General features: G+C 40.0%; 1 protein-coding gene and 1 pseudogene across 1 annotated transcript; one reads left to right on the top strand and one right to left on the bottom strand.

The window, feature by feature from the left end:
* Positions 1-244: 244 nt before the first annotated feature.
* Positions 245-1156, bottom strand: LOC101958337 (putative vomeronasal receptor-like protein 4). The gene has a single exon (XM_005337070.3). The coding sequence runs from the start codon at positions 1139-1141 to the stop codon at positions 245-247; it is 897 nt and encodes a 298-aa protein (XP_005337127.3). The 5' UTR covers positions 1142-1156.
* Positions 1157-21523: 20367 nt separating this feature from the next.
* On the top strand, positions 21524-22429 carry LOC101958614 (putative vomeronasal receptor-like protein 4; annotated as a pseudogene).
* The last annotated feature ends 1217 nt before the right edge of the window (positions 22430-23646 follow it).

The raw sequence follows: 23646 nt of genomic DNA, 5'->3' as shown, positions 1-23646 counted from the left end.
TATAATACACATCAGCAAAGTTTGAGGTTTACAAGGGAAGTAAAACCTGCAAATATATAAAGAGACTTAAAGAGTCACAGAGAAAGCACCATTAAACAGTTACCCTTACTTTGTGTTTCCATCACATATAGCAAATATATATAAATATATATACACACACACATGCATATATATATATATATATATATATGAATTGTTTTTAAAAACTTACTAAAAAGATCAATAAAATACAAGTTTTCTCAATCTATCTCTCAGTGGGCCAACACTCAGCCAGGTGTCCATCCTTGTGAATCAGCACAAATGGGCTGAGGACTGCATATCCAAGGTCCACAAATTTTAGAACACTGACTTCTATGAAATTCTTCTTTAAAGAAAAAGTTACATATAAAGCCATAAAGCAATCTGCCCAATGGAAGAAGAGAAAGCAGAGCATCAGAAGGAGCACCCTCTTTGCAGCCTTCACCTCAGGGGGGGTTCTGTAGAGGAGCTTGGAGGTCTGAAGGTGGAGCACGTGCTGGTGGTGCTTGTGGAGGAGGAAGACCATGTAGCCACTGGCCCAGCCCATGACACCCTGGAACACAGCGTCCCTTGAGACCAGGAAAACAACAAAAATCCATCTAATTATCCAGTTTTGTGATTGGAAAGAACAATAGTTGTAATGGCTAATAATTTGTGATGTGTTCATATTGTTGATATTTTTTATGTAAAATGGTAAGTTCATGCTTATCAAGGAATTGAGTATCCAAAAGAAGAGCAACAAGGAAAGTATGTGCCATGCAGACCTGGGCTTCAGCCTCCTCCACCTGGAGGCTCTGGGGCTGATGGTGATGGCCTGGACCACTGTGAGGAGACTGGTGGTGCAGATGGACAGGCCCCGGGCCACCCTGCTGAGGAAAACCACAATTTTACAGGTTATATCATCTATAAGGTCTCTCATCCCAAAAGTGGATATTGTCCTTGGCATTCCTCCTGTTAGAAGTGTTATGATGTTTGTAAAAGCCAAATGAATGAGAATGAGGTGGATACATTTCATAGTGCTTCTAAACAAGCCCATATAGTTCACAAGAACAAAGGTGTTCCCCACAACGCCAAGTCCTGTTAGAAACATGAACATTATTCCCTTAACAAGGTGCAAAATCATTTCTTACTTCATATGCAGAAAAAATTGCTTGTACCAAACACTTTTTTGAAGAAAGCAACAGTAATGATAATATTTATCTGCAAAGAAATATTACACAACAGCAATTTCTAGAGTGTTAAAACAATCAGGACATATGTAGTGGTGGAGATTGTGTACAGAGGATTATTTCATTTTATTTAGCAATTTAAGAATAACATATATTTTTAATGCCATCTTTAGGAATATTATTCAGAAATCTAAATTTTCAACTCTGAAGTTTTCCAAACTCCATACACTTAATACCAGGCTGCTTCGTCTAATCCTTGGTTTTCCTTCTGAGTTCAACCTCAGCATGGATACATTAAACCTGCACTTACCCAATCAGATTTCTCACTGTCCTTTTTAGTTCATTCTATCATATGCTCATTAATGAATTGCAAATGTCCAGGGTCATCTTGGCCTCTCTTCTTCCTGCACGAGCATTTGTAAAGTCCAGTAACTTTGATGTATTTAACAAATATAAATTCAGCCATTGTTCAGCTTCCATATTGTCCCTTTCTTTGTTCAATGTTTGTTTCTCTCTCATGACTTATAATTCAAGCTTTCATGATCCAGGCAAAGTAGATTCAACTAATAAATCAAAGATAAAAATGACAGTAGTCAGGAATATTATGGCCCTGAGGACTTATCAAACATTTTCATGTTTCTTGTATATTTCTAGTTATTGTCATATTTTTGCCAACTCCTCCCTTCCCAAACTATCACAATGGACATGTCTGAAATACAGAAGATAATTAGAAATTGTTTTGAAAATTTATATTCCAATATTTAAAAAATATCAGTGACATCAATAAATTTCTAGAGATATATGACCTACCCAAACTGAATGAAGAGGTTATACATGATTTAAAAAGATCATTTCAAGTAATGAAATAGAACATTTCACCAAAAGCCTACCAACCAAGAAAAGTCAAGCGCCAGATGGATTCTCAGCTGAGTACTACAAGACTTTCAAAGAAGATTTAACACCAATACTCCTCAAAGTATTCCATAAAATAGAAAAGGAGAGAACTCTTCCAAACAGGCTAATATGACCCTGATACCAAAACCAGACAAAGACACATCAAAGAAAGAAAACTTCAGACCAATACCCTGATGAACATAGATGTAAAAATTCTCAATAAAATTCTGGCAAAAATCACATACAAAAACATATTAAAAATATAGTGCACCACATCAAGTGGGGTTCATCCCAGGGATATAGGGTTGTTTCAACATATGTAAATCAATACAAGTAATTAATCATATTAATAGACTTACAAATAAGAATCATATGATCATCTCAATAGATGCAGAAAAAGCATGTGACAAAATGCTTCATGTTCAAAACACAAGAAAAACTAGGGATCATAGGAACATCTCTCAACATTGTAAAAACTATATATGCTAAACCCAAGGCCAGCACATCTAAATGGAGAAAAATTGAAAGCATTCCCTCTAAAAACTGGAACAAGATGAGGATGTCCTCTTTCACCACTTCAATTCAACATCATCCTGAAACTCTAGCCAGAGCAATTAGACAAAAGAAGAAAATTAAAGGGATACAAATAGGCAAAGAAGAACTCAAACTATCACTGTTTGGTGATGACATGATTCTATATCTAGAAGATCCAAAAATTCTACCAGAAAACTTTTAAAACTAATAAATGAATTCAGTAAAGTAACAGGATATAAAATCAACACCCTTAAATCAAATGCATTCCTATGTATCAGCGATGGATCCACTGAAAGAGAAATTAGAAAAACTACTAATTCACAATAGCCTAAAAAAATCTGGGAATCAATCTAACAAAAGAGGTGAAAGATCTCTACAATGAAAATTACAGAACACTAAAGAGAGAAACTGAAGAAGACCTCAGAAGATGGAAAGATCTCCCATGATCCTAGATAGGCATAATTAATATTGTCAAAATGGCCATACTATCAAAAGCATTATATAGATTCAATGCAATTTCTATTAAAATCCCAATGACATTATTCATAGAAGTAGAAAAGGCGATCATAAAATTTATATGGAAAATAAGAGACCCAGAATAGCTAAAGCAATCCTTAGCAGGCAGAGTGAAGCAGGAGGCATCACAATACCATACCTTAAACTATACAGTAACAAAAATGGCATGGTATTGGCACAACATAGACTTGTAGATCAATGGTACAGAATAGAGGACACAGACATAAACCTACGTAAATATGGTTATCTCATACTAGAAAAAGGTGCCAAAAACACTCAATGGAGAAAAGGTAGCTTATTCAACAAATGGTGCTGGCAAAACTGGAAATCCATATGTAGTAAAATGAAATTAAACTTCTATCTCTCACCCTGCACAAAAATCAACTCAAAGTGAATCAAAGACTAGATTCTATTTGCCTAATAGAATAAAAAGTAGACCGAAATCTTAATCATGTTGGCCTATAATCTGACTTCTTTAACAAGACTCCTAAAGCACAATAATGAATCAATAAATGGGATGGATTAAAATCAAAAAGCCTCTTCTCAGCAAAGGAAACAATCAGTAATGTGAGGAGAGCACCTACAGATTGGGAGAAAATCTTCACAACATGCACCTCTGATAAAGCATTAATCTCTAGGATATATAAATAATTCAAAAAACAAATAACCCAATCAATAAATGGGCTAAGGAACTGAACAGACACTTCACAGAAGAAGAAATACAATCATTCAACAAATATATTTTTATTTTAAGTGCTCAACATCTCTAGCAATTAGAGAAATTCAAATCAAAATTACACAAAGATTTCATCTCACTCCTGTCAGAATGGCAATCATCAAGAACACAGGCAACAATACATGTTGGTGAGGATGTGGGGAAAAGGTACACTCACACGTTGTTGGTGGGACTGCAAGTTGGTGCAACCAATCTGGAAAGCAGTGTGGAGATTCCTCAGAAAACTGGGAATGATTCCAGCTATCCCACTCCTCAGTTTATACCCAAAGGACTTAAAATCAGCATACTACAGTAAGACAGCCACATCAATGTTTATAGAAGCTCAATTCACAATGGCTAAACCGTGGAAACAACCTAGAGATAACGAAAATGCGGTATTTATACTCAGTGGAATATTACTCAGCTTTAAAGAAGAAAATGGATGGACTTGGAGAATACCATGCTTAGCAAAATAAGCCATTCCCCCCAAACCAAATGCTGAATGTTTTCTCTAATATGCGGATGCTAGTTCATAATAAGGCAGGGGGCACTAGAGAATAGCATGACTGTAGCCCCCATCCAGCACAGGCTCCCGAACGGGATCACTCAGATGACTTTGGGGTGCATGAAATGACCAGCAGACACTGGGCTTCAGGAGGGCTTCCCCGGCTCCCAGCCTCAAGCTCCCACAAGGGGGGGGTGAACAAGAGAAAAACACGAGGGGCTGGCAAGAGAGAGAGGGCACGTTCTGAGGCTAGACTTTTAGTACTGGGGGGAGCTGTTCCATGAAACATTCTATCCAAAAAAAAGGGCAAAGAGTAGGGTTACAACAATCAGGTGGTTGTAATTCAACCCGTTCAGTGACGTCCACTCCCAGAGCTGCGCCTCTTTTATCCAAGCAGAGGCAAGTCCACACACAGTGCAGGGCCCAATACCAGTCCAGGACCTCTTCACTCAGGACTTGAAGGGGTGAGCAAGCTCCTGTTCAGGGCAGCCCCGACACACTACCTTAGGTTAGGTGGAGAGACAAGAAGGGAGGTTAGGGGACAGGATGTGGGGATAGGAAAGATAGTAAAACAAAACAGACACGATTACTGTGTGTGTATATGTGACTGCATGACCAATGGGATTCTGCAACATGTGCACTCAGGAAATGAGAAATTATACCCCATCTATGTATGACATACCAAAGTGCATAAATGCATTCTACTGCCTTGTATAACTAATTAAGACAAATAAAAATTAAAATAGTTAATAAAAACTGAGATTTCATCTCACACCAGTCAGAATGGCAATTATCAAGAATACAAACACAGTAAATGTTGGCGAGGATGTGGGGAAAAGGTACACTCATACCTTGCTGCAAATTGGTGCAACCAATCTGGAAAGCACTATGGAGATTCCTTGAAAACTTGAAATGGAACTAACATTTGACCCAACTATCCCACTCCTCAGTTTATACCCAAAGGACACAGCCACATCAATGTTTATAGCAGCTCAATTCAAAATGGCTAAACTGTGGAACCAACCTAGATGCCCATCAATAGATAAATGGATAAAGAAACTGTGGTACATATACAGAATGGAATATTACTCAGCATTAAAAGAGAATAAAATTATGGAATTTGCAGTTAAATGCTGGAGTTAGAGAATGTCATGCTAAGTGAAGTAAGCCAATCCCAAAAATTAAAGGCCAAATGTTCTCTCTGATAAGTGGACACTGATCCATAATGGTGGGAGGAGGGGCATGGGAAAATGGAGTAACTGTGATTGAGCAAAGGGGAGGGAGGTGAAGGAAGGGGAGGGGATGAGAGGGCAGGAAAGATGGTGGAATGAGATGGACATCATCACCCTAAGTACATGTGTAACTGCACATATGGTGTGATGTTACACCGTGTACAACCTGAGAAATGAAAAGTTGTGCTGCAACTGTGTACAATGAGTAAAGTGCATTCTGCAGTCATATATACCTAAAAACAGTTTTATCCATTCTCCTGCAAATGATGTAATTTCCAAGGTCCAGGATTTCTTGTGAGAAATCCTCTACCATTTAGGAATCATGTTGAGTTTCAGGTAAAGCATTCTTCTATTTCTTTTTTTTTTTCAATTTTTTGTCTTTGTTTTAATATTTATCAACTTGTTTGTGATGAGTCAGTATTAACATTGCTAGGCTGATTTAACGTAGTTTCTTTAGTTTTTTTAACTTAGAAGTTGATCTCTGTCACCAATATTGGCTATTATTGAGCAATTTTTAATTATTATAAACACTTTCAAAGGCAAACAGAGGCAGAGCTCACCTGACTACTTTCACTTTATTGTTGAAAATAAAACCACAAACACATGAAATACCAAAGCTGGTTGATGTGCCCTGTTGATGTGCTCTACTGACCAACACTTCTAGTTTATTTCCTATCAACCACACCTTTAGATGTGTAATATTTTAATCAAGTCCTTCTCTTTCTCAATAATTTCTGCCAATAATTCTAAATGTACGTATGTAAGCTTTCTCAACTCAACCCCAACTTTTTGGATGGAGTTAGATAACATTGAAGAAAACTAAGATTCAGGCAAACCTTGACTAACTTGACTAACTGAGAGTCCCAAGCCTTCCTCTTGTTCAGCTGAAGACTTTCTATAGGCCTAATGCTCAGGGGCCTGTTCTTCAAGATCTGGCCCTTCCATGACATTCCTCCCTGCAAGTCAGGATTCCTCCTCTTGAGTCCAGGACCAGTGGCCTATTCAGGGAGGATTCACATGGTCTGCTTCTCTATGCTGCCATAGAGAAGGTGTCACAGATGTCAGGCTGTCACAGGAAAGCTGTGCAGCTAAGATAATTCACTTCCTGTCTTCAAGCAAGCAACCATGATAAGGTCCTGGGTGTGTTAGAATATGGCATAATAATGTCACTAAGCAAATTAAAATCTCCATTGACATGGCACAAAACAGAAAGCGCAGGCATTCGCCACTGCCTACAAGAGAAGACACCCAAACGCAGGACCTCAGAGACACAGCAGGGCCTCCGTCACGTGGGAACACATCGGTGTCTCCTCCGTTTAATCCTTTGTCAGTGATTAAACAGACCAGCATCACAGGTGGTTCAGAACGGCTTCACCAAACCCCTTATTGTCAGAACTGTGCATTCCACACCCACATGCAACTTTGTTCTGGCTTAAGAAAAGGACAAAGCAAGTGTCCCTTAACTTAGAGCCATAATACTTTGTGGGTCTCTAAAGCTAGGAAAGACAAAGCACTGGGGCTACCAAAAGGCACTAAGCCCAATGGCTTGAAGCAGGACACAGATCATTTTCAACACGGATTTTCCATTCATTTGTTTAAAAGTGCATTCAAATATTTAGAAGATCAAAAAGAAAAAAGTGAACTTTCTGCTTAATACACCTACACTAAACTCATTTCTCAAAAGAGACAACTTCTCTGTGGGTGTCTGTTGGCTGTGCAGATGTCCACATGCAGGGAAACCCAAAGGCATGTGTGTTCCTTTTTAAAACACTACGAAACAGCATGATCTTTAAAGTATGCCTTAGATACCTGCACATATGAATCCAGCTTGAACTCACCCTTCCTTTAGCAAGTCCAAATAACATCCAATTGGGTGGATGGACATTTAGGAATATCCACAAATAACAACCAAAATTGCCCCACTCCTGGTCATTGATATTTGTATTCAAAATAGCACTGCAATCTAAAAGTTTTTCCATACTGTATGTCTGTTTTTTATTTTATTTATTTATTCATTTTTAGTACCCAAGATGGAACCTAAGGTTGCTTAATGACTGAGCCACATCAGCCAGTCCTTTTTTATATGTTATTTAGAGATGGAGTCTTGCTAATTTGCTTTGAGCCTCACCAAGTTGCTGAGGCTGGTCTTAAATTTGTGATCCTCTTCCTTTAAACTCCCAAGCCACTGGGATTACAGGGGTGTGCCAACATGCCCAGCTGTATATCTTACATGAACATATATCAGCAAAATTGGGTCCTAGAAGTGAAGTTACTATATCAAGGAATATATAGGTACCTCTGATACAATTCACCAAAATGATTTTCTGCACCTTACTAGCAGAATTGGTGGTATGAAAGAGCCATCTCATAGGCATGAGAATGTCAGGCCCTTCCTGGAAGATGGGGGAAGGAGATTTTGCATCACATACAGCAACACAACTAACAGTGAGTTCAAAGTAAATTATTGAAAGGATCAATGAAGTAGACATTTTTTCCATGTGTTTTTCTCTAAGAACAACTTTTAGCCAAATATCCATCTCTGTGAATCAGCACAAAAGGGCTGAGATTTGCATAACCAAGAGTCTCAAATTCTTGAGTACTTACTTCTATGGAATTCTTGTGGAAGGAGAAAGTTGAATATAGAGAAATAAAACAAATCTGTTCAATAAAAAAACAGAAAACAAAACATCAGAAGGAGAACAATTTGAGCAGCCTTCATCTCAGGGGAGATTCTGTAGAGGAGCTTGGAGGTCTGAAGGTGGAGCACGTGCTGCTGGTGCTTGTGGAGGAGGAAGACCATGTGGCTACTGGCCCCGCCCAGGACACCCTGGAACACAGCATCTAATAGGACCATAAGAGCGAACAAAATCCAATCGACCATCCAGTTGTCTGGTTGAAAATAACAGTAGTTGTCACTTCTAATAATCTGAGATGTGTTCATGTTGTTGATATTCTCTATGTAAAATGGCAAGTGCTCATCAAGGAATTGAGTATCCAAAAGAAGGGAATCAAGGGGAAAACGTGCCCCACAGACCTGGGGCTCTGGGATTATGGTGACAGCCTGGGCCACCGTGAGGAGCCTGGTTGTGGGAGGCCAACCTTACAGGTGACTGAGTTACACTCCCCAGCTGGGTGTTGAGGTGCTCAGTCACAGAAATGGATGTGTCTTGCTGCAGCCCTATGGGTGGAGCTATGTTCACCTGTTTACCTTTGTAATATAACCCCTTGCCCTGTTTAGGATAGAATGTTTCATGGAAGTGTCTTGTGTGTGTCCCTTTCTCTTACTGTGCCCTTGGGTGTGGCCTACCCAGGTGTCAGTCAACCTGCTGACAGTGGACATCATGAAGACAGACTCAGCCCCCTGAAACCTGACCCCTTGCCTCATTTGAATAGCTTTTCCTCAATAAAAGGGGTCAGCGCATGTTCTCGCTCTCTTTCTGTGGACCCTTAAGGTCAGAGGAGCCGTCACAGCAACCCCAAAGAAAAAGGTATTTGTGTCTCCTGTGTGGTTATTTCGTGCAGCCCAGTTAGCCCAGTTTAACTAGAGTGACCCCTGAGCCTTTTAGTCGTGAGAACAGAAACCTGGCAATTGGCGCCCAACGTGGGGCGAAAGGTCTTTAAGCCACCGGGACAAAAGCGACAAATGCTGGCTCCTAAGGAGACTCCTATTTAAATATTAAAGAAAGTTAGTGAAGTTGAAAGTTCTCTCCAGAAGTTAAGCATGCTTAGGATTGCAGAGTATTGTGGGCAGAATTGCAGAAAGTAAGTGAATTAGACAAAAGGAAAATCTGTGACACTAAAATTTTTAATTCTGGGGTATAATTGTAGAGACTCTAAATAAATATAGTTATTAAGATGATTGATGGGCTATATTGTTGAGTTGAGTCCTCTCCATGGAAAGCATGCTTTTGTGGATTTTTTTAAAATTGTTTTTATAAATCTTTATAAAAGATTTTTGGGGGGCTAAGATTGTTGCTCAGCAGTAGAGTGCTTGCCTAGCATGAGTGAAACCTGAGTTCGATCCTCAGCATCACATAAAAAAAAAAAAGAGAGAGAGAGAGATTTTTTTTGGCCTTTATGTTCTAGAAGTTTGTGCTAGGAGAGTGAGAAAAAAGGAGAAAAAATATGATGTTTACTTGGAGAGAAATAAGTTTCAATTTTCTATTGTTTTTGTCAATACTCAGAAAGTTTATAGGGACCTTTTTACTACATGATTGTCCTATGAATCAGATTGGCTATAACTCAGCCACTGGGGACAAGAGACTTTAGCCTCTGCTACTTGCTGCTCACTACGGGGAAGCAACTCACTATGGGGAAACAGCTCACTATGGGGTCCTAGCCCCTACAGCCGGCAGTGCTTTTCACCCTTGAATTACTTGACCTAAATGCCAAACACAGACTAACTTAAGATCTGATGGTAATGCTAGCGTTCGCTGCTAAAAAAACCTTTGGAGCACCCACGTGTCACAAAAAAAAGTACAAGATGTACCGCAGGTCACAAAGACAAAACAAGCTGCTACCGCAGTAAGATCTTGGCCAGGCGGGGAAAAATACAGACAAAATCAAACAAACTAGGAAAACTTGGGAAACTTTTGCCCCAACAATGGACAGCGGACTCCATGTTGTTTACATCACCATGGTAACCATGGGATGCCTGGCCGGAAGAGCGGCTTCCTGGTTCCACCTCCCACACTTTTGCGGGCTTCCGATTGGTTCTTCCACAGTCACTCAGACAGGACTTCTAGCCCCGCCTTCCAGCCACTAACCTGTACTACTGTGTTTCAGATTTCTACCGGAGCTGCTCAGAGCCTGTATTTTTAAAAATGCCTACCTGTAAATGCTAACGAAAGATATCTTTTTCAGACAAAATTTAATTCCACAGGTTTCTATGTTACAGTCCTAAATTTAAGTTAGTTCTAAATAACCTGATTTTTCTCTATAGTTGTGTTAATAAATAATGTTCTATTGATGAGATATCAAACATACTTCTTTATATTTTACTTTTAATTTTGGAGGTTATGAGGATACATTTGCTCGCCACAGGAACAAAGCCGACAATGTTCCTGTGATGACCAAAAAATCCTTATTCTCATTTCTAACTATAAGAAGTAAATATGTATACACAAGGATTTTATTTCAGTTACATCAAATGACATCACATAAAAAAGTACACTCCTAGTTAAAAATAAATTAAAATAGATCCAAATATTTTAAGACCACGTAGTTACATATAAAGTTAATACAATTATAATTCATGTTCTTATTCTTAATATATATTTTTTAGATATTTAGATAACCTATATTTGTTAATCTATAAAATAATTAGCACATGCCTAATTAATTAGTTAATATATATTTGCCTAAATGTTTTTCTTCAACAAAAAAACCATGATTTATGTTTTATATTTACATTTATCAGATACTCTGCCTTTTCAGTTACAGATATTTGAGATAAATGTGTTTACTATAAATTTACTTTTAAGTAATAATACAATCTTCAAGTAGTTTCTAATTCTCAAAGTTACTGTTAAAACTCATAAGATGATAAATAATTATGTCTACAAAATATCTAAAAATTTTAGCTATATTTTCATTGATATTTCTTATCAAAGTATAATAATTTGTTTATAAATTCTAAAATTTTCAGAAATTATTCCAAAGTATAACCAAAAAAAATTTTTCTAAAAAAAAAAGATGCTTCAACAAAAAAAAACAAAAACATGGATCCTAAAAAGAAGAAAGAAATCACACAAGCACAACCAATCTACTGTCATGCCTTTAATCCCACCCTGTGCTCAACCTCAGCACGGCTGCATGCAACCCACAGTTGCCCAAATCTGAATTTCTCCCCGTGTTTCTCACTTAATTCTGTCTGTCCTCATCATCAGTTCTAAAATCCTGGGGCTTGTGCTTGTCCTTCCAGCCTCCCCACACCCCAATAGCACTCTTAAAAATCCAGGAGCCTCGGGTTTGAATGTCTTTAACCGCACCATGCCACCCACAGTGCCTCTCCTTCTGCTCAGTATTCCTTTCTGGGTCACATTTTTGGGAGTATAATGGTTTCTGGGTTTGCCTTTTGCTTACAAATGTCTCATTTTTGAGAACTGAATTTAGTGATTCTAAACTGTAAGCCCCAACCGACTCTGGGACCTCCTGCTTACAAGTCTGCGGTGGTCCTGGTGATCCTCAAGGTCACGTCAGTCTGCACGACCTTTCCAGGTAGGATTCTGATGTTAACTGAATCAGACAAAGACATCAGCATCGAGTGTCCTGTCTGACAAGATCAGATCCTCAGCATGTGCAGCCATGGCTGGTGCCAGAGGAGCCAGGGTGACCCTCTAGGAGGGTCTTGGCAGAGGTCTGAGCTCCCCCTGAGTGACCTCAAGGACCACTGGGGGAGCCAGCATCCCTTCTGGATGTGTGGATGCTTATGGAGCTGGGTGAGGAGGAGGGGTTCATTAGGGTTGGTGCAGTGGTGAGGTGAGGCAGTTCATGGACTAGGCTCCCTTAAGGGCCACACTTGGCACAGCAGGCGGGGATCATTACATTGGGAAGAACTCACTCACACAGGGTCACGGTGGCACAGTGCAGCTGCTGCAGAACTTCACATCCAGCTTTGTGTGGCTTTCTTCCAACCTGATTTATAATAGGGCTGTTTGGGTTATGTCAGTCCAAACTGATTTTCAAACTTAAGGCTTGGGTACACCTTTGTTCTCAAATCTCATTTCTCACCCAGGAGTTTCTTTCAAACTATGTACAATTTCTCCAGACTTAAAAAAAAAAGGACAATGACCCTACATGGCAATTGGTGTGTTTTGTACCTGGCCTTTCTGCAGTCTCCACTGGCCACGTCCTACAGGTTAAAGGGATGCTTTAGGTCTTGTGTCCTGAAGATGTCTGACTATACAGGTTGGTAAACCTATGCTTCTGATCAGGTTTGGGGTGAGGGAGCCTCATCACTGCAGGAATATTGGTTCCTGCCCTTAAACCTTACCCTGACAAATGGGGCCATTGCTGCCTGTACCAGTGACCCATAGAAAGAGAAGATGTGGGCCAGGTGCAGTGGCCCTCACCTGTAATCCCAGCAACTTGGAAGGTGAGACAGGAGAATCACAAATTCAAAGTCAGCCTCAGCAAAAAGCTCAGCAACTCAGTGAGACCCTGTCTCTAAATAAAATGCAGCTCAGTGGTGGAGTGCCCCTGAGTTCAAACCCTGGGACCAAAAAGAAAGAAAGCAGTAAACATCTGCCACAAGATGAAATGTGCTCCCAGATGTAAGACAAACAGCAGCAGGAATAATCAGTCTGGGATGTAAAAAAAAAAAAAACAGTTGTTTATTTGGAGATTATGACTAAATGTATTAAAAATCTACTGACTTTGTTAAAAATGCACTAGGCTAGGGGTATGGCTCAGTGGTTGAGTGCTCACCTAGCATGTGCGAGACCCTGGGTTCGATCCTCAGCACCACATAAAAATAAATTAAATAAAAGACTGCACTCAATACATCTCAATATCCTGGTGAACTTATTAGGGCTTTTTAAATTTTTTTTTCTATTTTTCATTTGTCTGTAAAGGAATTCTCATATTTTCCAGCCCTCTCTTCCTTTCCCCAAGCTCCAAAAAAATGGAAATCACACTTGGAATCAGATTCTGAGACATCTAATAAGTGATTTCTCCATCTTTCTGACAAAAGCAAAGAAGGTCAGTGGAGGGAGGAGTGGTTTCTGTCACAGACTGTCATGGGAAGTTCTCCAATCAGCTATTCTAAAAGGCAGGCTTTGCATTCACAGATGAGTACTCCCCACCCATACCTAACAATCAGAAGCTTAGGCAGGTGAGTGCATCTCCCAAGAACACAGGGAGATTTTTGCTCCTTACAGCATGATAATATGATTAAGTGAGTTAACTCATGTTGTAGTAACTTGTAGCATGGCACACTCATGGAAGGAATTCTTGAAAAAGAAACTAGAATCTTAACTTAATCTTCGTTAATAGTTGCCCCATCAAACAGGCATACTGGGAATGGAAATGGCTTGCAAACAGGGCACAATATTACATGTTAGGATACTGAGAATTCAAGGATGATGCAGAAAGAAGACTTTCAAGTTAAAAAGAAATACACTAGATAATTAGTACCATAAAGGGAAATCTAACAGGAATCTATATTTGAAACACAGAAATCTAACAAAAATTAAGTGAGCTGATTTTATAAAAGTCTATGATGCTGATGGAGTCATAATGCAGAGGAAATCGGAGGCTAAAGAAAAAAACTTTCAGAGAAACTTGGAAAGTTTCTAATCTTTGTGATTCCTTAAAAAAAAAATCAAGGGGGAATTTTATGCCCAGACGTGCCCCAGAGCTCTCTGATGTTACCAGATCCTGAACCCAGGGACAGAGACACCTCTGTATGTCTGAAGGGATACCTGTTGAGATGGTCCCATTTCCCCTTAGGGTCTCAGGTACTAGCCTAAAGATAGGAACAGTAAAGGTCCTGCGGCTCAGACCTCTCAGCAACCCCCTTGCTCAGCCACAGAGAGTCAGCTCCATGCTGCTGAGGAAAGGTCACTTGTGCCTGTGAGGAAAACAGAACCCTCAGGCCCACTCACCTGGTGGCTGTGCTGCAGACAGCTCTGCGTTGGTCCTTCTGACATGGGCAGCTCCCCAGGTCCTGTTGTACCTTCTGGGTGTGGGGCTCTTGCCTATGAAAAACTGCCACCAAGAGCCCACTTGTCACAGTTGACACCTGTCAGGGAGAAGCAAACCCTCTGTAGATCCTCAGTCCCTGAAGGATGTCTTTCCCTCTCCCTCTACAATTGCTGCATTGGTTTGACTCGGAAATTATCCCGGGCTTAATTAGGGTCAATTATTTTAATAGAAGTTTGTGCAGTGAGAAAGTGAACAACCAGCCATGTTTCTGTGTCTGAGGTTCCATTTCTTAGCCTTCCCTTCCCCTTCCCAAAGGTCCACAGCTGAATCAGAATGGGGCCGGCTCCTCAGACCCAGAGTGCCACTTTCCCTCATTTTCAAGGCCTTGTCCGTGCACAGAGATGTGGCACGTGATGGCCAGCACTGGGGACTCTGCTCTCAGAGCAAGCCCCAACAAGGGCCTGGGCAGGACAGGAGCCACTGTGCTGCATCTTTATATGCTGAAGTTCAAGTTGCCACGCTGAGTGGCTTGTTTTATTCCTCTTTTGTGAAACAACAACTGAGGCTGGGAATTCAGAAGGATCCACCTGCCCATCCTTTAAAACCCAACTCTGCCACATTTAATATGGTCTTGGTTTCCACTTAGTTAGCTGCTCTTCTAGAGAGCTGCTTCTGTGTTGTAGCTTGGGGTTTGGTTTTCAGACCCTCTGTGTGCAGTATTTTTTAAGTATTCTTTGTAGTAGTGGCTTATTTTAGTACATCCTTACTATGGGTGAAAAGTTTTTATTTCTCCATCAATTCTAAAGATAGCTTTGCTGAATATAGCAACAATGGGTGCCAATTGTTGTTTGGTTTCTGGTTTTGTTTTATAGAGCTTGGGATTTCTTCTTGATTTTAGGATCTGAGTTGAAAAATGAGAAGTGATGAGTTGGTGACCTTAGATTTTCCTCTTGCAGTTTTTATTCTTTCCTTATTTTCTGTGTTAAGAATGTTGATTTTGATATGTCTTGGAGAGTTTTTTTCCCTACTGGGAGATCTGTATGCTTTTTGTATGAGAATGTCAATCTCATCTCTAAGGTGAGGAATATTTCTGCTATTCTCCCACTGAAGAGGTTCTTATTGTTTTTAGACTGTATCTAAACATATCATAGCATGATGCTCCCTAAGGATCATAGACATTGAAATGGATGAAATGCCAGAAAAATAATTCAAAAGAACGATTTAAAAATGATCAATGAATTCCAGGAGAACACAGAAAAGTGCCTGAAGGCATTAAGGAACAAGATATGAGTGAAAAATTCAATAAAAAGAGAAACTAATAAAGAATCAAATAGAAATCTTGGAAAACAGGCACAATTAATCAAATAAGAAATGCAGCTGAAAGCCTAGTAGAGTAGGCCATGCAGAAGAGAGCATCTAAGAGCTGGTAGACAAAGTGGTCAGCCTGGAACTCTCAGAGAGTATAAAGAAAAGGATAGAAACAACCATGATCTGAATATAGATCCGACAATGCTCAGAGACAGCATTAAGGATCACTGAAGCTGAATAGGGTTGTGAGATGCAGACCATGGCCTAGAGAGGTCTTCAGGAAAATCATAACAGAAAATGCCCCAAACCTCAGGGATGAGATGGACATCCTCATGTAGGGTGCATTCAAAACCCCAGAAAAGATCTTAAAAAGAACCTCTCCATGGCATACTATAATTAAAAAGTGTGAGCATAGAAATTTAAATTCCTCCAGAGAAAAACATTACATCACAGTGAGAGGCCAGTGATTTCTTAGGACAAACTCTAAAATCCAGGAAGGCTTCATCGTTCAAACTGCTGAAAGCAAACAGCTGTCAACCACAGGTGTCACCTGCAGCAAAGCCGTCCTTCAGAATTGAAGGGAAATAAAGCCTTTCAAGGTAAGCAGAAACTAGAGAAGCTGGCACTACAGAAAGCACTTAAAAGAAATACTACCCACAAAAAGGATCAGGAGCAAACTCCAAGATTGAAAAACAAATGAATTTTACTTGGAAGTAGCTAAAACATGAGAAATAAAATGAATTAAATATTAGAAATAAATAAATGTTTCTCTATAATAATGCTGAAGGAAAATCCTCTGAAAGAGAAATGAGAAACACTTCCCCATTTACAATAGCCTCAAAATAAATAAAATAAAATAAAAAACTTGGGAATCAAGTGTGAAAGATCTGTACAGTGGAGACTACAGAAAGCTAAGAAAGAAATTAAGGAAGATCTTTGAAGATGGAAAGATCTCCCTTATTCTAGGATAGGCAGAATTCATATTGTCAAAATAATAACTACGAAAAGCACTATACAGATTTAGTTAAATCTTAATTAAAATCCCAATGACATTCCTCATAGAAATAGAAAAAAGAGTCAAAATTCATCTGAAAAAATAAGAGACCAGAATAGCTAAAGCAATCCTTAGCAAGAAGAGTGAAGAATGTGGCCTCACATACATGTTCTTGAACTATACTACAGAGAAATAGTAACAAAACCAGCATGGTATTCACACCAAAATAGACTGGTAGACCAATGGTACAGAATAGAAGACACAGAGACTAACCCACATAAATACACATATATTTGACAAAGGCGCCAAAAACATACATTGGAGAAAAGATAGCTTCTCCAACAAATGGTGCTAGGAAAACTGGAAATCCATAAGCAATAAAATGAAATAAAACCTCTGTCTCTCACCATGCACAAAACTCAACTCAAAGTGGATCAAAGACCTAGAAATTACAGAGACCCTGCCTCTAATAGAAGCAAAAGTAGGTCCAAACCTCCATCATGTCAGATGAGTCCTGAGTTCCTTAATAAGACTCATATAGCACAAGAATTAAAATCAAGAATGAATAAATGGGATGAATTCAAACTCAAATCTCCTTCTCAGAAAAACAATCAGTGAAGTGAATAGGGAGCCTATATTTGGGTGCAAATTTTTACCCCTCACACATCAGGTAGAGCACTAATCTCTAGGGTATATAAAAAACTCAAAGAGCTAAACACCAAAAAACAAACAAACAAACAACAACAAAAAATCCCTAAATACCCCAATCAATACATAGGCTAAGGAACAGAATAGACACATCTCAGAAGAGAATATACAATCAATCAACAAATATATGAAAAATGTTCAACATCTCTAGCAATTAGAGCAATGCAAATCAAAACTACTGTAAGATTTTTCTCACTTTAGTCACTTACTAGGCAGCTATTAAAAACACGAACAAGAATAAGTGTTGGTGAAGATTTGGGAAAAAGGCACACTCAGACACTGCTTGTGGGATTGTAAATTGGAGCAGCCAAGCTGGAAAGCAGTACAAAGATTCCTTGGAAAACTTGGACTGGAACCACCATTTGACCCAGCTATCCCACTCCTTGGTCTATACCCAAAGGTCTTAAAAGCAGCATACTACAGGGACACAGCCACATCAATGTTTATAGCAGCACAATTCACAATAGCTAAACTGTGGAACCAGCCTAGATGCCCTTAAGTAGATGAATGGATAAAGAAAATGTGGAATAGATACACCATGGAGTATTACTCAGCAATAAAAGAGAATAAAATCATGGCATTTGCAGGTAAATGGATGGAGTTGGAGAATAAAATGCTAAGTTATCCAACTCCAAAAACAAATGCCAATGTTTCCTCTCATATAAGGAGGTGGATTCATAGTAGGTTGGGACTGAGCATGGGAGGATGAGACAGACTCTAGGTAGGGAAAAGGGCTGGGAGGGAAGGAGGTGGGGATGGGGTAAAAACGATGGCGGGATGAGAAGGTCATCAGTACCCTAGTACATATATGAAGACAGAATGGCGCAAATATACTCCCTATACAACCAGAGATATGAAAAGTGTGCTCCATATGTTTTATGTGAATTGTAATGCATTCGGCTGTTATATATAAAATTAGAATAGTAAATAGATAAATGAAAAAATTAAAAATGAAATACATCTGAAACTCCTGTAAAAATCTCAAGTTCACACAAAGAAATCTCCTAACAAGTGTCACAGAGTTTAGTGCTCCTATTTATTGCAAAGGGAATGTTGTTCATGGTGATTTTCACTTAGTTTTTAAGCTCACAAGTATCATAAGTGATCCACAAACCATGCAGGCCTGGGCTTTCCTCTCATACCAGGGAACGTAACGTAAGGTGACTTCCATTTATGTAGAGAGTTTATTCTCTAATGTGTGCAGGGTGCATCTCTAGGTCATGAGTCCCTCAGGGCACAGAGGGGCCCAGTGACCAGGGGGCTGCCGACAAGGCCAACCCCGGCTGCTCTCCTCTGCAGAAAGGAAGCTGCTCTCACCTCCCCTCAGCCCCTGGCCACATGCATTGACATTCCTTTGCAACAGGGACACAAACACTCCTCCAGGTGGCAGGATGAAAACTGATGTGAGGACCATCCTGGGGTGCAGATGAGTTACACAGAGGCCCCATAGGAATGGCATGAAAGATTCGGATTTTTTGATATTTTTAAGGCATTATAGTTAAACTAAAAAGTGTGTCTCCTGTGACACAACCACACCTGGTGGAATGTCATTGGCTCCTTTGTAGTCCCCCTGCTCCCACTTTGTTGAGAGCCACAGCCAAAGGGGCCCCAGCAAACTTCCAGCTGCCGGCTGATGATTGGCTCACAGCGGCCCCAGCAACATCTAGCTGATTGGCTCCTCCACGGAGCTGCTCATTGGGGGACTTCTTTGGCTCCGCCCATGCAACCCAGCCAATCGGCCTCAAGAGGAGGAGGATTGTGGGAGGTTGAGAGGCTGGTGTGGGAGAGAGAGGCTTGTGGAAGCCGGTGGTGGCAGTTGGGCTCTGAGGGTTTTTCCCTGAGGAGCTGTTTTGTTTGGCGTTTGTAGTTCTAAAAATAAAGTTAGCTTCTTTTGACAAGTGGCTCCTGAATTGTGCCCAGCCAGACTGCAGCACCACCTCTCATTCCCTCCTCTCCCCTGTTCCCATTCCTCTTCTATATTTGTGTTCCTTGTATTTATTTATTGCTGTTTCAATCATGCTTCATAGATAGACACAAAGTGAGATGCATTGAGACATTCACATGGGCTCTTAGCTTAATTACCCCAAGTTCATTCAGAGTTCCTCTCTTGTTCCATTTCTACAACTTCCCCAAATTCTTTCTCTGCTCCACGAACATGTTTTCAATTTTTTGGGGGCTGCACATTCTGTTCCCCCTAATATTGCTCCAGTGTCAACCTATGAAAGGAAACGTTCAAGCCCTCACGTAGCCTGACCTTCCCTAGTTCCATCCATTTCCTAGACAATGTTATATTTTCACTCTTCTTCATGACTGAGTAGAGCACCACTCTGTTGGTACATCATATTTTCTTGATCTATTGATCTGGTGGTGATCACCTGGGCTGGTTCCAGAACTTGGCCCTTGTGAATTGTGCTGCTACAAATATTCATGCACTTGTATCATTATAGTCTGCTAATTTTAGTTTTCTTTGAATATAAATACCATATTGTGGTGTAGCTGACTCATATGATGGTTCCAATTACAATTTTTAAGAAATGCACAAACTGCTTACCAACTTGGTTGAACTAATGTGCCATCCCACCCCCAAGGGCATGAATTCACCTGTTTTTTCACATCTTTCAGAAAATCTTCTATTATTTGTATTCTAATGAATGCCATTTTTTTAACAGTGAGTTGAGATCTCACTGTAATTTTGATTTGCATTTCTCTGATGGCACATTTGATTTTTTGAGAGTGGTACTGTGGGTGTGTCTAGCCATTGGGTTCAAGTTTTTGGTCAATGTACAAGTAATAAAATAACCACTTATAGCAATGTCCTTGAACTACCAATGTGCACAGGTGAAGAAAAGTGGCTCCTGTCCTTCCCAGGTGACAGGTTGAGACTTGCTTTGAAGGCAGAGTCCCCAGTGCTGGTCCTCAAGTACCACATCCCTGTGTAAAGCAGGCATTGAATATGAGGGGAAGTGACACTCTGTGTCCCAGAAGTGGGCACCAATCTATTGGTGCTGATTCACTTTCTTATTATGAAAATTTCTTGTAAAATAATTAAGCTCCAATTAAATCTGAGATGAGGTCTGAGACTCACAAACTTAGTAATTGTGGAGGGAGAGGGAGAGCTATGCTTCAGGGACTGGTGTCCACAGGGGCTAGCTTCTCCCTGACAGGTGTCAGCTCTGAACACTGGAGCCTCTGTGGTAGTTAATTGCTGGAAAAACTTCACAAACCCAGAAGGTACAAATGTTGACCTTGAAAGCTGCATCTTGTCTAAAAGACAGCCCAGAGCTTGTCTGCAGCACAGCCACCCAGGTGAGTGGACCCTAGGATCTGACTTGCTCACAGGCCCAGGGGACATTCCCTCAGCAGTCAAGGTCTTACTCTGTGACTGAGCAAGGGGGTGGCTGACAGGGTCTGAGCCTTAGGACCTTCCCTCTTCTTCTGGTATTTAAAGGTATGACCTTGGCCAGGAAGATGAAGGGGTCTTTTAAAACAAGTGTCCCTCAGCTATGCCAGAGCCACTGTGACCCTGTGTGCAAGATCTGATTCAGCAGAGAGCTCCGTGGTGGGTCCTGAGGACAGAAAGTTAGAAGCTTTTTCTGCTTTTAGGAAAGTTCAGTTTCTTCAAACTCCATGTTGTCCTGCTATGACTCTGTCTGCATGCTTAGCTTATATAATATTTTTGCTCCTATTTTTTTGGAATATTATTTGATTTCCAAGATACAAATTTCCCCTTGCATTATATATCTATGTTCCTAAGTGCATTTGTGTTTAATGAGAAAGAATTCTGTCTGCAACTAACCTAAAACTGTCTGTCCTCACATGTAGCATTAGACCATACATGAGTGTCAAATTCATTCCTTATATGTCTGCTTGGCAAAGTGCCTATTGAAACAATTAACATTCAAAATCTTAGTGTCTCCTATCCAATATGATTTCATTATTTTGCTTCATATTAAACTTTCACAAAATTTATTTAAGTTTAGTTTAATACCATGAAGCAAGGAACACTTCTCATATTTATCTTGGCAAATTTTCCCCAGGATGGATACATGTACCTGCCACCTGTTGGGTTTTATTCCCAGCTGGGAGTCATACAAGTCTTTCAATGCAAGACCTTCTTTTAGAGCCGTTCACTGTATAATTGTAAATCCAATCTGGGATAATGCCACTTTCTCTTCTGACATTCTTCTTTTCATTCAGACAGAGTGAAAGAGAAGTGAGTTGTGTAATTCAGAAATGCCTCCCAAATTTGATACAGAGCTCTGAAGTGTGGGTAGGTGGGAAGGTATGAAGTAAGAAATGATTTTGCATCTTGTCAAGGGGATAATCTTCATGTTTCTAATAGGACTTGGAGTTGTGGGGAACATCTTGGTTCTTGTGAACTATATGGGCGTGTTTAGAAGCACTATGAAATCTATACACCTCATTCTCATTCATTTGGCTTTTACAAATATGGTAACACTTTTTTCAAAAGTAATGCCAAGGACAATTACCAGTTTGGGGTTGAGACGCCTCGTAGGTGATACAGCCTGTAAGATCATAGTTTATCTTGGTAGGGTGGCCCGGGGCCTGTCCATCTGCACCACCAGTCTCCTCACAGTGGTCCAGGCCATCACCATCAGTCCCAGAGCCTCCAGGTGGAGGAGGCTGCAGCCCAGGTCTGCATGGCACCTGCTTCCCTTGTTGCTCTTCCTTTGGATACTCAATTCCTTGATAAGCATGAATTTAACATTTTACTCCAAAAATATCAGCAGCATGAACACATCACAATTTACTAGTGGTTACAACTATTGTTATTTACAACCACAAACCGGGATAATTAGATGGATTTTTATTCTTCTCATGGTCTTTCGAGATGCTGTGTTCCAGGGTGTCATGGGCTTGGCCAGTGGCTACATGGTCTTCCTCCTCCACAAGCACCATCAGCACATGCTCCACCTTCAGACCTCCAAGCTGCTCTACAGAACACCCCCTGAGATGAAGGCTGCAAAGAGTGTCCTCCTTCTGATGCTCTGCTTTCTCTTCTTCTATTGGGCAGACTGTTTTATGACTTTATATGTAACTTTCTCCTTAGAGAAGCGTTTCCTAGAAGTAAGTGCTCTAGAACTTGTGAACCTTGGCTACGCTGTCCTCAGCCCATTTGTGCTGATGCACAGGGATGGACACCTGGCTGAGTGTTGTCGTGCTCAGTGAGAAGGAAAGACTTTGAGAAAATGTCTATTTCATTAATCTTTTCGGTAAATAAGTTTTAAATAATTCTTAGATTTCTGTTGCTGTATGTGAGGGAAAAATCGAGTTAGGGTAGATGATAACACATAGAGGCACATTTCCAAACCACAAAGCTGGTGACAGTCCTATGACAGATTTCACAGGAAGCTGGTTACGGGTGCTTCTTCTACATATCTAAGGCCCTCAAGATATTTGCAGGTTTCATTTCCCTTGTAAACCTCAAGTCTATTGACATGTATTAAGATTAAGGTATATTTATTTATGATTAATAGAATACATTTTGAGGTTCATAGTATTTAAAAATAGAATTGAATGATATTAGAATGGAATGATAATAGAATGTATTATGTACATTATGAAATGTGAAAAAATAGAGACTTATAGTTGTCTCATTGATAGAATAATACATGAATACATAATGAAAATAATTTAGTTTTCTTTTGTGTTTTCTGATTTCTGACTCACAATTTGAATGCATTTTTCTCCAATATATGAGGGGTTGGTATTGATCACAAATCATGGCTTGTTTCAAGAGGGTACTAGTTGCCTCTGTGATACTTGATATCGTCCTTCTGTCTTCAGTTATTCACAACACATACTGATGGGAAATGTAGTGAACTTAATCTTCCTGTCTCTGATATGAGTCAAAACACATATTCCTGTAGAATGCACAGATCTAGCCATCAAGTATTTGATTGAGCCTTTTGAAATATTATTGATGCTGTTGATGTGTGATCGTCTACCCTCTAGGACTTCAGAGTTGGCCTAGGGGCCCTTCCTTCATAGCTATGTGTCCTCTTTGTCTTTCTTATGACCATGTTTATTCGGGGATGTTTTAAGTCTCTAGGAAGAAATGGTGAAGGCCTTTTCTTGTGGTTTGTTTATTCCACAATAACACAGATTTAAAATGATTTATTGTTATTATGTCATACTCCATAATTAGAGTTTATTTGCTTCATGTGTGTCTTTGAAGGCAAAGGTTTTACGAGTGCCTTAGATTCACAGTTCTCCTGTGATAGCTGTCTCCCAAAATGGAGCCTGGAGAATAAGACAGAGTGAGCCCTCCCCAGACCCATCACTGGCGTGGACTCCAGAGCAGGGAGTACAAATCCCAGAAGTGCAGATAGGATTGAATGACGAGTAAATGTAGAAACATGAGGATGAGGTGACCAAGCACCAAC

The sequence above is a fragment of the Ictidomys tridecemlineatus genome, chromosome 8 (assembly GCF_052094955.1).
Source record: "Ictidomys tridecemlineatus isolate mIctTri1 chromosome 8, mIctTri1.hap1, whole genome shotgun sequence".
NCBI lineage: Eukaryota > Metazoa > Chordata > Mammalia > Rodentia > Sciuridae > Ictidomys > Ictidomys tridecemlineatus.
The sequence above is the reverse complement of the archived record's forward strand: the minus strand, read 5'-3'. Positions and strand labels throughout refer to the sequence as shown.